Source organism: Mycetomoellerius zeteki, unplaced genomic scaffold (assembly GCF_001594055.1).
Source record: "Mycetomoellerius zeteki isolate Tzet28-1 unplaced genomic scaffold, Tzet1.0 scaffold162, whole genome shotgun sequence".
Taxonomy (NCBI): Eukaryota; Metazoa; Arthropoda; class Insecta; order Hymenoptera; family Formicidae; genus Mycetomoellerius; species Mycetomoellerius zeteki.
Window position 1 is genome coordinate 246,426 of NW_017256572.1, and position 15,070 is coordinate 261,495.

Genomic DNA, 15,070 nt, shown 5'->3' on the forward strand with positions numbered 1-15,070 from the left:
CATGATCAATGCGATTGGTCAATTCTTTCTTCATCCGAGATCTCGGACGGATTTCTAGCATCGTGGACACTGGGCTTAAAAGTACAGTTGTAAGAAATCGGGCGAATTTTAGTCCTAATGGTATCTAATCGTTCAGATCACGTCTTAATGTGATCACGGATTACAGTAGCAAAAAATAACCTAATGCCCGCGAAAATGACGTTGCCCGAACGGACACGGGCGCCTGCATCTACGGCATATCGAGATAACGCGCCTCAGGACGAACGCACGAGTCGAGCCAATTCGCGGACACGCATCAGGAGGAAGCAATTGCACAGCCAAAGTCGACAACACTCAAAAATATTTGATTGTAAGCACCCGATCCAAAACGCGTCCACCACGGTCGAGTTCTTCAGAACTTAATTTTGAAAGTTGATTGGTGTTGAGTAGGATGGTATCGATTTATTGGGTGCGTTCAGCAGAACGTTTGTTTTGCAACTGTTGGAAGTTTCCTTCGCGCTAATTGAATCATACTTTTAGATCTAGAAGAATGGTCCTATCTCAGCAGACAATCATAAAACGGTTGCAAAACTGTTGAGTCTGCTGAACGCAGCCATTCACATTCGCAGTAACTTCATTTTGTCCAATAATCATTTTGAACAGACTTGCTGGCAGACCCGGATAATACACACGGGTATCTCTAGAACGTACCTGACGCTTCTCCTCACACCCACCAACAGCGGCACGGTTGGTGGAAGGGGACTTCGAGAACGACCATAGGTAAAAACCTAAGAAAGACCTCAGAGAGTAGCAGTGCGCGTCGTACAGTCAGTCACGCGCAAATCGTCGGCTCCTACCATTTCGACCGATCTATCACCGTTTCTAGTTTACCATATGGCAGCACTACATTTAGAGACGAGAGACTCCATCCAATCAGAGAAATATTTACGATCACATGACACTTTGCGCATCAGGGTACTTATTACCCCGGATCTACAATAGGGTTTTAAGCCTTAAGCCATAATGCTGGATTCACACTGCATCCGATTTTCGTCGTAATGAATCACAGTCGATTATTCTCCTCGAATTCGACTGTGATTGGTCAATTTTTTACAGCTTAAGTCTTAAAACACCTATTGTAGAGCCGAACTTATGGAACATGTCGAAATGAATTTCAATGCTTTCGTTCATACTAACTTGCCGTATTAGTATGAACGAAAGCATTGAAATCCTAAATTGAATAAACTTTACCGGCACCGGCATAAGTTAAAGGTTACGGCCATTATAAATCAGGCTTTACTTCTATTTCTCTGTGCGTTCATCTTTACACTGGCTCCATGGAACTTTACCTTAACGCTTGCATGTGAATGCACCTTAACAGTTTGGTCATTAGTCATCTATCATTTTCGTTGAGATTGAGTTATGTTTTGTTAAAATTGATTCGAGTGTTCACATTCACTTATATAATAATAAAATTTCCCTGTTAATTTTCCTTATTGCTCCTACCAGCAGTTAATTATATATTAATTATATATATTGTAATATATGTATTGTTTACTTATATGCGACGATGGAGAAGGAAAGGTACGCAAATATTAACAAGTTTTTAATAGATAAAATTATCAGAAAAATGCTCGCGAATTGAAATTTGTATAACTTATATTTTTTATATGAAAAAATTGTACTGAGAAAAAATTGCGAAATTATATTAGATTAAAAGTTTTTTACCGTTAAGTGTTATCTTTTAGGTTAAGATTTCTGTGAATAAATAATATGAATATAAATAGAAAGTTAGGTAATTGTTTTCTTCCTCGACGTCACCTCAGAAATATTCTAATCCTATGTAATGTAAACAATATATAATTTGATAAATGTTTGATCTTTGATAAATATACTGGTCTTATAAACATTTTAGATTTCTTAGTTTTAAAACATTATTTATACTTATATAATATTTGGAATGAAAATGTTTCAAACCCGTTAACAAGATACTTTAAATCATTAATCAATTATTCTTTTTATAATGTTGAATAACGATTTTAAATCTTTTTATGTAAAAGAAAAAATCAAACAAGTGTATTTTTATGAAAATGTAACATGAAGACATAAAATTCAAACCTTTTTTTACAGGTTTACAATGCTTCTTTTGGAACCAGGAGAAATATTTTTTGAAGATTATAGTGTTCAAATGAAAAGGCTAGATACTCAATTTTCTGAAGATAAGTGGATGGAGGGAAGATTAAAATTATGCTCTAAATCTTTAGTATTTGTAAATAAAGATATTAATCAGCCATTAATTAAACTTCAACTTAAAGAAACTACATCAATCGAACAGTGTACGTTAAGCAATGATATAGTAAGGTAAATATATTTTGAATATAGCTATAAAAATAAATGTAACTGATAAAGAAAAATTTATATAGTATAAAATAGAGAGAATAAAAAACAGAGTACTGTTTTTGTACAATTCTTTTTATATTTTGATATTATTACAATTGTTTATTCATTTATATGTTTAACTATGTTGCAGTAATATACTATCAATAGAATGTAAGCAACATGTGGAAATGTTAGAGAAAAATATATTAGCACCGTATAGATTTATACATCAGAATACTATATTCCACTTTTGTTTCAATTATGCAAAAGTAGAAGATTGTCTTTCACAGATCCTGCAGTTGCATAGAGCAGCGAGTTTAATAACTGTAGAACAAAATGCTATGGTAATATTCTTTTTTATTCACTAGATAATGTGTTTTAAAAGAATTGTAGTAAAGTCATCTTAATGATGCTTTTAATTTTTAAGATTATGGCTATTGTACACTCTAGACAATCACGTGTATCATTTGATACATCATGGCTTGAGGATCTATATGAACAAGTGATTTTAGAAACACAAGCAAATAAAGTTTTGCCACTTGTAATAAATCCAGGCAGAGTATTATTGACCAACTCGAGGATCTATTTCCAACCTTATAATAACATGGATCAAGTAATTATTTAGTTTCTTTCACATTATGCTACAAGCAAAATTTTTTGTTGGAATCTTTTTTTATAAAGTGTGAAGAGGAAGTACTATTGTGCATTAATTATAGTATGTTTGATTTTTAGCATCCTGTTCTTAAGATTCAATTGAAAGATATACGAAATATTATAAAAAGAAGATTTTTATTGCGACAAGTGGTAAATATTTTATAATCTCTAATGTCCTACTATACAATTTTAATAGAATTTTATTATAAAGAGGAGCTATATTAATAATTCGTTTGCAGGGTCTGGAAATTAAATGGATAAGACAAACTGATAGCAAAATTAAACATTTATTTTTATCGTTTCAAAATCAAGATGGCAGAGACAAACTATATGAAAATTTACTTAAACAATCGACGGTTTCTCTTGAAACTGTACCACAAAATCAAATGACAATGAGATGGCAAAATGGATCTTTATCGAATTATGATTACATTTTATACGTAAATAGGTAATTATTAAGACTTTAAAGTTAATTATTGTTGATCCAAATATGTGAAAGAATATATTTAAATTATATTGTATTGTTTTTCAGTTTGGCGGACAGAACATTTCATGATTTGACGCAATATCCAGTGTTGCCTTGGATTATACAAGATTATACTTCTTCAATGTTAAATTTAAATGATGTTAACGTTTATAGAGATCTTTCAAAACCTATTGGCGCATTAAATCCTACTCGTCTAGAGAGGCTGAAAGTACATATATATTAGATTCCTATTAAATATTCGTAACATAATATGCGCACGTACAAAACATTCTAAAATTTTTTTACAATACCTTCAAGCATTCTTCAAGCATTTCTTAAATTAAATCTATAATTTTTAATAAGTATTATTAATATTTTAATTGAGTCAATTTTTCCACACCATTACTTTGTGCGTCACTTCTCATCATTTTTTATGAAATACGTTAAAAGAACCAATATCTTTTTCATATACCTGTATTATTATAGGAACGATATTCGGAAATGTCTGATCCGAAGTTTTTATATGGTTCTCATTATAGTGCACCAGGTTTTGTACTGTTTTACCTAGTACGGAAATATCCTCAGTATATGCTCTGTCTTCAAAACGGAAGATTTGATCATCCAGATAGAATGTTCAACAGGTATATATCATACTTTTTCGTTTAATACTTTTCGATATTTATTTGCTTTAAAATTATATTAATAAATTATAATAGCAATGCACATTTATGCATGAAAAAAAATTTATTATGCTAGAAACACTGTAATTTAAGGAAAATGGGTTATGTATTTATTTCATAAGAAAAGACAGAAATAAGAAATGCTTCAAATATTGTAAAAGTACATAATTACTCTGTCAAATGTGCAGAAACGATTTTATGTTTCACTTTTACGAACAAAAACACCTAACAGTATAGCCGACGTATGGAAAAATGTTTTGGTGAACATGTCTGACTTTAAAGAACTGATACCGGAGTTTTATGACACGAGCAATGGTGGTGACTTTCTAGTGAATAATTATGGTATTGACTTTGGCTACCGACATGATGGTACAAAAATAGGCGATGTACAACTACCTCCTTGGGCAAAAGGTAAGATGAGAGATGTTTAATTCTAATTATTATTAGTCACTTATATTAACAATTAATTGCCATTGTTTGCATATTTTTCAAAATAGATAAAACGTTTTATTCTAAGAAATATTTTATTCATTAACAATGTTCTTGAAGAACACAATTGATAAACTAGAACCCTATATCGGTCGAAGCTAGATCTTAAAATGCTTAAATAATTAAATCTTAAATCACTAAATATGCTATATATGTACTTGACATACATATATAGTATACCACACTTGTAGTCTAACAAACTGCGCGTCGAAAAATTTTCGGACTATATATAAACGCAATTAAAACACTGTAGTAATCTCGCGAATTAAATTAATTTCTAATAATTTCGATGCTCAAACAGGCACCATATTTCAAAGATGTTAATATGTTGAAAAAACTGTAATTAAATTTATTGCGAAAAATATTACCTCGGCCGGGAGTCGAACCCGGATCTCTTATATTCCGTATGAGCGTCCTAGAGATCCTCAAGTAAGAGATGCGCGAACTTCGAGCATTTGCAAGAACATGGCGACCTCCACAAACATGTGACACATAATGGAGATCGCCATATTCTTGCAAATGCTCGAAGTTCGCGCATCTCTTACAACTACCGAGGCAATGTTCTTGAAGTATTTCTTATTGCAAACAGTTACAAAGTAACTATCAATTCTGCATCATATTTATATGTGATCAATTGTATGATTATAATTATAATGTTATAAATATTTAATATTTAAGATAAAAAATTAATATTAATTGGCATAATCTAGGACCAGCCGATTTTGTACAACAATTGAGAAATGCCTTAGAAAGCGATTACGTTTCTCAAAATCTTCATCATTGGATTGACCTAATTTTTGGATATAAACAAAGAGGATTTGAAGCTGATAAGGCTGACAATGGTAATTCGATTTTTTGTATTTTTTTACGATATATATACAATAGAAACAAAAAAAATTACAATACTAATCTAAAGTATCATTAAAATTTATAGAGCATGATTGTTTTCAAACGATATATATTTGCTTTCTTTGCAGTATTTTTCCATTTGTGTTATGAAGGAGCAGTAGATTTAGATACTATACGAGATATAAATGATAGACATGGTCTCGAAGTGCAAATAATGGAGTTTGGGCAGATACCAAAACAAGTTTTCACTTTACCTCATCCCAAACGTTTGACATCAGCTCCAAATTTATTATACAGCGAAACATTATTGACTTCACCAGACTCAATAACTTCAGGTATTGTGTCTTACATACTTCTTTCTTAGCTATTTATACAAATGCGCATGTATACATGGATATAGTATAGCATATTAAATATTATTGTAATTTTCCAGGTAGTGCATGTGTAAACGAAAAATCAATTAATTTTACTGAATTAGTAATATTTCAAGCACATAAAGACTGTGTCACCAGTATTGTACAAAAAAATAAAACGAGTAACGAAATTATATCAGTAGGGCAAGATGGAATGCTTAAATTGTATAACATAAGTGAGAAGAAATTGACACGTAGTGTTACCTTGTCCTCGTTGTCACTGTCATCTTGTATCTCATACTATACGCTATCGCAACGAAACATTCTTGTAGCGGGATCATGGGACAATACTTTGTAATATAACAGTGATCAAATTCTATAATTATAATAAAAATATAAAGTTATTTATACATAAATTATATGTACATTTTCATGGATTTTTTTTAGATAAAATGTTAAATATATAAATTTTATGTGATACAAATTTAAAGTTATACACATCTTCTATATATATACGAAATGATTCGAAAGTCTTACAAATTTTAACCATACTATATTTTTTTTAAGGATATTTTACGATATCGAATTTGGCAGAGTAATTGATGTTCTGCAAGGACATGAAGATGCTGTATCGTGTTTAGCATGGAGTTCTACTCATCAAGTGATTATATCTGGATCATGGGATTGCACTGCAAAAGTTTGGCATGGATACACTTCTGGATCAAAAATTAAACCTACGGAATGCTTTATCGCACAATTAGATCATGATTCTAAAGTAATTTGTATTAATATATCGAGGTAAGATATATCACTTATATGTGTTATAATAAGTACGTAACAAAGATAAGAACTTTACTTCTTAAATAACAAATTAATTTCTGCTAATAATATACACGATATATTACTGTTTCATACTTATAAATCAAATAAATTCTTATACTAATTATGTAGAGACGATACTATGTTAGTATCTGGTACAGAAGATGGCGAATTATGTTTATGGAGCATGAATAATTACAATTTACAATCAACTATTAAAGGTAAATATATTTTCCTTTATTTTCATGCTGTGCTTAAAATTACTAAAAATGGCCATGTTAAATAGTTGCAATATAATACGTGAATAAGAAATTGTGATGAGATATAAGTTCATACAAATCTTTACACAATTCTATATTTTTTTATATCTTTACGTCTATTTAATTGTAGGTTAAAAATATGTTTAGTATTCCTACGGTAGATTTACTGATTTTATAAGAAATCTCTATATTTATAAAAAATAATATTTAATGTATATCGCTACGTGCAAACATTAATTTAATTCTTATTGCTTTTTAGTTATATTTTATGATTAAAAATACTTTTTAATTATAAAATGAAATAATAATGGTGAATTCGATCACTCACACTACACTGGATCAGTGCATATTAAAAGCTGCTCTATATAAAATATCTCAATGCAGTGATACAATATAATCATGCAGTGATACATATAACTTTGACAATGAAATGATAGACATATATTTTGTTAAATATCATTGACAATATCATTAGTAAATAATTAACCGTTTAAAATATTTATGTACCTTTACATTTAACTTTACTAATGTCATGTAAAGCAGCTTTTAGTATGAGAGTATGCATTGATCTAGTGTAGTGCAAGTGACCGAATTCGCTATAAGGTTCTATTACCTATTAATATCTGTTGTCATTTATTGTATAAAGGTCACACATGCAGAGTAAACGCTGTAACTTTCGATAAACAATGCAGCAGTGTGATATCATGTGCAGAAGACAAAGTTTTAAATATAATCGATGTCCAAACAAGTACTCAGATATATTCAATCAGCTTAGAAAGCGAACCATTGACGCTAACATGGATGGAAATGTTCTTGCTAATAGGCGATAATGATGGAAATCTTAATATCTGGAGTCATCAGGAGGCTGTATTCATTCCGCAAATACATTGCCACGATGGTAAATTTTTGTTGCTATTACTATTATATACTACTATAGTACGACATGTATATATATATATATTTACTTAAAATAATTTATAGTAAGATTTTGATATTTGAATTTATTTTATATTAACTCTCTCTCTCTCTCTCTCTCTCTCTCTCTCCTTTTTCTATTATAGAGGCTACATTCGATAAGGATACTTTCAGTGCTTCTATTCTTGTTTCATGTATAATAAATGATAGAGATAGAACAATGATTATAAGCACTTAAAGTGCACAAGCATCCAAACCGAACGCAGCTAGCCACAATAGAATTTACACAATACATTAATTGTTGACAATTTATAACATACATCTTTTCAGGACCACTTTGCGCCTTAGCTGTAACTGCAGATAATAATTTGATAATAACAGGTGGAAAAGATAAAAAAGTCATCGTATGGAAATGTCATAATCACTGACACAGTATTACAAATAATCACTATCAATGTATAAGAAAAATTATAAATATGTAAATATACAGGGTAGGCCATTTTAATCAATACATGCGAATATTCTCTTTCGAGATATTCGCGTGTATTGATTAAAATGGTCTATCCTGTATATAGATGTAGAGAGGCCTAACATAATATTTTTATTACTTATTATATATAACAGGATATTCTGGAACTGTATATAATATAAAGTCTCATATTTAAAGTAATCTGAAGAAAAAAGGTTAAAAGATTTACAAGCATACGATGCTCATACAAAAATATCTACAATGGTACTGTATGCTCTTAAATTGATTCTTTTTTTTTAAATTAACTCATATTAGATTTTTAATATATATCACAAACTTTTGAATTTTTTAAATATGTGCATATTTTACATTCAATAAACAGAAAAAAAGATTCTTTCCTGTAAACTATGTATTTTTAAACTTCTGAGATTCTTTTTTCTTTAATGATAAGATTTATATTTCTTACATAAATATACACACTTATACATTGAATGTAAAAAAAATACAGTTGAATGTAATGAATATTCTTTTAATAGAATACCAATTTTTATATTAGTATCAAAATTTTTATGTAAATTATATATAAATACAAGATTTCAGGTCCCATGAGACAAACATAAAGGTAGATCTCATTTAAAAAATCAATTTTTATTAAGGAGCCTGTATCCTCTAATACATTTTAAGGAGTTATGTGTTTTTGTTCGGACTAACTCTAAAGTATCTAATAGATTGTGCAATAACAGCAGCAGTATTGATATTTTGTTAGTTTTTTACAAAAACAAAATCAAAGGATATGAAACAGTATTGTCAGATATCTCATGTGCAATCAGATGTGTAGCTCCTTAAAAATGTATCGATACGAGTTTCTTAACAAAAGTTAATTTTTTTTATAAGAATCTATCATTCCCTGAAATTTGTCCTAGTGAATCTAAAATACTTTGTATAATACTTTGTATACGTATAGTGACATGTAATGTTACATTCCACTTTTTGTTTACAAAACGTATTTCTTACCTATGTGTGAATCAGTCTTCCTATCTTTAAAGATAAATAATTTTATATTGTGATAAGCTGTTATATCATTGTGTATAATACAGGATTATTAACTCATAAACGTTTAGTTGCAAATAGGCATTACTTTAAATTAAGAGTATAAAAATTTGTGTGTGTGTGCGCGTGCGACGCACGCGCGCGCACACACATAAATATATCCACTCTCATACATACATAGATTAATATATATTTATTTCACATGAAAAGAAATTAAAATAGAAAGTTATATCTGTATACAGAATATACCGTTTTGTGTAACTGCTGTGAAAAAAAATTAAGATTTGATTTAAAAAAAAAAAAATTGGCCATTATGAATTATATAATATTATTCACAAAAAATTAATACCCGAACTTTATACGGCCCAATACTATCTTATATTAATTTTACAAGAATCTCTTAAAGTGACTAGCGTGTATGCCAGAAATATGACAATAAATGCTATGTAAAAATACTGAAGTACAATGATTCATTATTATATTCATGTAGATAACAATGACTAGTATTCTACAAAACATTGCGACGAATCAAACACAAACCTCGAACTTTCGTTTCCACATATGATATTTTGACACTTTGTTCATTGATTTACATATAAAAACTTTCTGTGCAGAATTGAATTATGTATAAAAATGTCGAAATAATTGAAATATTTACAGAAATATAACGGTGTATGATTACGTCATAACTATAAAAAACTGTAATATATTGAATGTAGGGGTATAACTTGTAGTCTTTATCAATTAAAATAATTTGTGGAAGCTTGTACTTTGGGAAGCTCTTAAATTTTTCTGGTTACTTTCATTTTTTGTATCTATTTTTACAATTATTTTAACGCTGAAAAGTGCTGTGTCTAATTCATTTTTATGTGCTTAAGTATTACTTATTTTATATGGCATTAAAGTAACTAATCAATAGTCACTTTCACAATTAAAGAGTTATATACAATTGAGATTATCAGATAGTAATGCTAAATTCATAATATAATGATTTTTATATTTCCAAATCTTATCGCAGTGAGAAATTTGAATATTCAATATAATAGTCGACGATGCATCACAACTGTTTCAATTGTTCATAGGTAATAAAAAATATAATATTCCACGGTCCCATCCTGAACCACGTCGGAATAAAACCTTTGTACAGTGCTAGAACTCCTTCATTTTTAATTGTCTACATAGAAAAAATATTTTCCTCGTAAATAGATATGCTAGACTGTGCGTGCGTGCATAATAAATATACAAATCATACATATGTACATAAATATAAATATATAAAATGACATATATAAATTGAATGAAGTTTTATACCTGAACCAAACAATCTATACTGCCACTGTAAATGTATGGTGAATGCTTCTTACTAGCTATGTGCACTCTCTTTTGATTCATCAATCGGGTCTAAAGAAAAAGACATCTTGAAAGATTATCTTGAAAGAAAAAAATATTTCAATTATGTTGTACAAATATATAATAATTTACTTACGCGAATTACGTCTATAGGCGTTGAAGCTACAGCACTTCCCATACTAGCTATAAAACTAGATCTAAAAAATGTAATCACATTTAAGTACACATTCACTCTATAATATATTTAAATTATGTTAATTTAATTAAAAGTACTTTTTAATTAATTTTTAATTATTATTTGTTAAATTTTAATTAATAACAATATTCTCGATTTATCTTAAAATTTTTAACTGCAATTTTACATTATAAAGCAAAATTAACCCTTATCCAGGCATTATAGAAAATTAAAAATATATAATACCATGTCTGTGCGATGATAGTCAATATTTTAACAGAGAAGAAGTATGTTTCCAAACATGAACAGAAATAAAAATATAGACAAAATAGGATCTTTTTACAGTAGAAAAATTAGGAAGTATTATATGATGAATAATTAGTAATCTTAGAAATTCCTAAAGCCTAAAATGCATAAATGCTAATCAAAAAAATCTTTGCAAAGTAGTTTACAATGTATAATCATCTGGACGATTATCTTAACGATTCTTGAACTAAACACAGAGTGCTGAACACAGCTTCCGTGTCAAGCCTCTCTAGTCATCTCAAAATCCGTCTATCGCATGTGTCCATAAGCATGACAATGTCAAAGGACCTGGAAATAAAATTTTAATTTTAAGAGAGTTTTACTCCTTTCCTGTGACAATGTGCGACATATGGAATACTTGGAAAATTGCGCAATTATTCTTTAAATTGTAAACACTAAAAATGTAATGAAATTGAAATGTTAGTTCCAAAATAAAATATAATTACTTCTACATTAAAAGAGAGAGATAAATACTCGATTAATTATTTCAATATCAAAACATCTTGCTAAATATATTGGTGCAAGCAGCTAATAAATTAAGTTATTGCTCCGTTTCAAGTGCATTTTAATCACCTCGCTTAATGAATACCAGCAATTTGATTATTAATATTAAAAATTAACACTTGTATATATTTATATATTCTTAAAAATAACGATAAGTAAATTAAAAAGTATGTTGTTTAGATGTGCAAGTTACAAAAAAAAACAAAAGTATATATGGTATATAAAAAACACCTCTATGTAAGCTTTATTAACATCCAAGCGATGTGATTAATATAATCCAGAAAAGTTTTAAGTAGTTAGTTATTAAAGTATACGGTATTTAAATGTAGGTAAGCGAAAACAAAATAAATTATGTTTATATTTGAGATAAATTATTTCTAAAATATTGACAAAAATCTACACTCAATAATAAATACATAATACATACTCTTGTGGAAGATGCATTTTAGAATAAAAATTAATTTGTATGACAAATTTTGTAATAATAATTACAAGATTTGTCATACAAATCCTCAAAATTTTTATCTCTTTCCTTCTTATTCCCAATACTCTCTTTTTTTATATTTTATGAATATCATAATTGAATTATTTTTTAGATATTCAGACTTAATCTCTCATATCGCAAACTGCGTTAAAAAAATGCTCTACATGAATTTAACAGAAACTTCATTCCATTTTAATATACAATGTATTATATTACTGTTAAATAGCTATACGTAACTAATCAAATTTTTCTACACATACATAAGGCGAATTTTGGCGTGCTTCTGGTATAACAACCAAAAGCAACCGCGGTTGAAGCTATCTTCGTTTTCAGGGATCAGAAGACAAAGACAGCCCCAACCGCGGTTGCTTTTGGTTGCTATACCAGAAGCACGCCAAAAATCGCCTAAAATAGCAGTTCACAATTATTAATTCTGTGTCTCAAGTTTCAGATATAAAAAATCATATATATAGATACTGTACATTAACAATACTTTAAAAGAAAAAAGTTTCAGCTGTCCGGATAAGGGTTAATCGATCCTAAATTAATAGTATAATAAAGAACATACATATTGATATAAATATAGGTATGATTTAAACATATTGATAATGACTCTTTCATTTCTGTAATAAATAACTTTTTGTTAAAAAGCATATGTACTACCATAGTTATCATAAATTTGAAAATGGTCTACCATTACAATTAGGAAATATATTTTAAATATTTTATGTAGATGTTATATCTACATTTAGTGATGAAAAAAAAACTTACACAAAATGATTACTAACGCTATTTCCCAATAAACTCATACATTTAATCTTGGTATAGTCATATATAGGTAATTCTACAGCTGCAATAACAGCTGCTCGTTGAGCAGTCGGTCCAACACCCTGCATAAAAAAATAAAATCTTTGTACATCTTTATGTATACATTCTGTGCATATACATATATCTATATGTATGTGTATATATACAGGGTATCTCACACTACCGCATTTTCTCTTAAGGATGTATTCTTGAGATAATTTTAAGCAAGGTTGGGAAGTAATGCGTTACTTGTAACGACGTTACATTTTCGTTACTTTTTTGGGTAACGATTTGGTAACGCCGTTGCTTTTTTTATTAGTAACAAAAAAGTAACGACGTTACATTTTTTTTAGTAACGAATAACGAAATTGACTCCATTACTCTTGTATCGTTACTTTTTTATAAGTCACGGTCGTTACAGACAATAAAGATTGTAGGTAATAAATAAACAAAAAATTTTCTGCCTATTTTTGTTTCATTCACTATCCTTGCTTTATGGTTGTTCTACAATGCTCATGTGTATAATTAAAAATTAACTATGTACAAATAGGTTTCAGAAACAGAAGCAACTTTCTTTAAAATATATTGCATGTTAAGGGAGTGGGTACATATCATGCCTGACCGCGCGAAATTTCAGCTCTGTGATTAGTGAACTTTAATTGCGATTAATTTAAAAACTGTTATAGCCTCAACATTTTTATATTAGGATTTTCGTCTTGAAATTATCTCAAAAATATAGTACGTCCTTAAGAGGAAATGCGATAGTTGTGAGACACCCTGTGTGTATGGGGGGGGGGGTATGCGTGTGTGTATGCTGTATATGTATATGTATTTGTATGGTAACATATTGAAATTGATTGTATTACCCTCCAAAGTCCACGAACACCTTCATATCTATATACATCTTGAAAGCAAGTAAACAGAGATATATTTCTTTCATTGCCAGTAACTTGCATACGAACTTTTACTACATCAGTAGGATTGGCAATCGCACTGGATATAGCTCCAGCTAATGCTGCACACACAATATTTATTGTGACTAAATCCCCTGTTGCCCAAGTATCAATTGCAGCTTTTTTGAGTGAATAGTAAGTCCCAAACTTTATAGTTCCATATGTCGCTTGTCGTAAAATTGCAGAACTAATCCTAGACAAAACAAATTAACTATTAATTATTTAATTATACTAATTAATTATTAAAAAAAGTGGTAATGTTTAAAATTTTTAAAGTAATTCCAATGATAGTGGTATTGTGATAGTATAAATTTTTCACCTGAAAAAGATACAAAACATTTCTTAAATATTTCTTTATATTTGAATGAAATATCTTTGTCATATTTAAAACAATATCATTATTAACAATTTTAAATAAAATAAAATTTAATATTAAACAATATATTACTTTTCACAATAAAATACTTTCTCTTACCCAGAATATAAACCCTTTATTCCTTCTTGTTTAGATATTTGTATTAAAGCATCAGTCATGCCAGAATATTTTAAACGTGCAAACTTTTCATCATATTTCTGGCCTTGTACTTGCAAGCGTGTTTTTGTCGTGTCTAAAGGAAAAGTACCTGGAATAAAAGAAATAAAAATTATTTACTATTACGGCACATGTAGTATTGAGTTATTTAAAATATGATTTCAAACAATAAGGCAAGAATATTTTTTAATTATTTTTCATTCACTTACACAACTCTGCAACAATCGAAGCTAAACCTCCGTATACAAAAGGTCTCCAATCCTTCCAATTTTTTTCTCCCATCACCAGTTTTGATCTTATTAAAAGGCAAAGACAGCAATATAAATGTGATTTAATAAAGAATGTAAATGTTACAGAAAAACAATCGACATAAATGTAAAATATTTTACTTTTTCTTTTCTTCTCATATATATCAATATTCAAGTAAATTCTTAATATAATAAAGAGACAATATGTTGATAAAATTTCTCTCTCTCGCATATATTTTAGGTTAGTCTCAATATCACATCATTTCCAATTTCCAATGAAGATTCTTCTTCTTCTTCTTATTTGTTGGCTTCTACCTCGATAAAGCCCAAGACACAATGCGAGGGAATA

General features: G+C 29.0%; 2 protein-coding genes across 2 annotated transcripts; one reads left to right on the forward strand and one right to left on the reverse strand.

Moving 5' to 3' along the window:
* Positions 1-1,499: 1,499 nt before the first annotated feature.
* On the forward strand, positions 1,500-8,425 carry LOC108721128 (protein FAN). The gene is made up of 16 exons (XM_018445501.1): positions 1,500-1,563; positions 2,110-2,340; positions 2,510-2,702; positions 2,786-2,971; positions 3,091-3,162; positions 3,252-3,460; positions 3,545-3,707; positions 3,965-4,119; positions 4,391-4,569; positions 5,358-5,489; positions 5,625-5,831; positions 5,930-6,203; positions 6,417-6,647; positions 6,801-6,889; positions 7,575-7,826; positions 8,174-8,425. Exons 1-16 carry the CDS (start codon positions 1,550-1,552, stop codon positions 8,269-8,271), a joined length of 2,685 nt encoding a protein of 894 aa, XP_018301003.1. The 5' UTR covers positions 1,500-1,549; the 3' UTR covers positions 8,272-8,425.
* A 1,627-nt stretch (positions 8,426-10,052) lies between these two features.
* Positions 10,053-14,897, reverse strand: Bmcp (uncoupling protein Bmcp mitochondrial). The gene is made up of 8 exons (XM_018445516.1): positions 14,863-14,897; positions 14,683-14,768; positions 14,417-14,564; positions 13,855-14,134; positions 12,953-13,071; positions 10,849-10,909; positions 10,674-10,763; positions 10,053-10,536 (listed from the first exon to the last, which is right to left on the reverse strand). The coding sequence occupies exons 2-8, from the start codon at positions 14,753-14,755 to the stop codon at positions 10,420-10,422; spliced, it is 888 nt and encodes a 295-aa protein (XP_018301018.1). The 5' UTR covers positions 14,756-14,768; positions 14,863-14,897; the 3' UTR covers positions 10,053-10,419.
* Between the last annotated feature and the right edge of the window lie 173 nt (positions 14,898-15,070).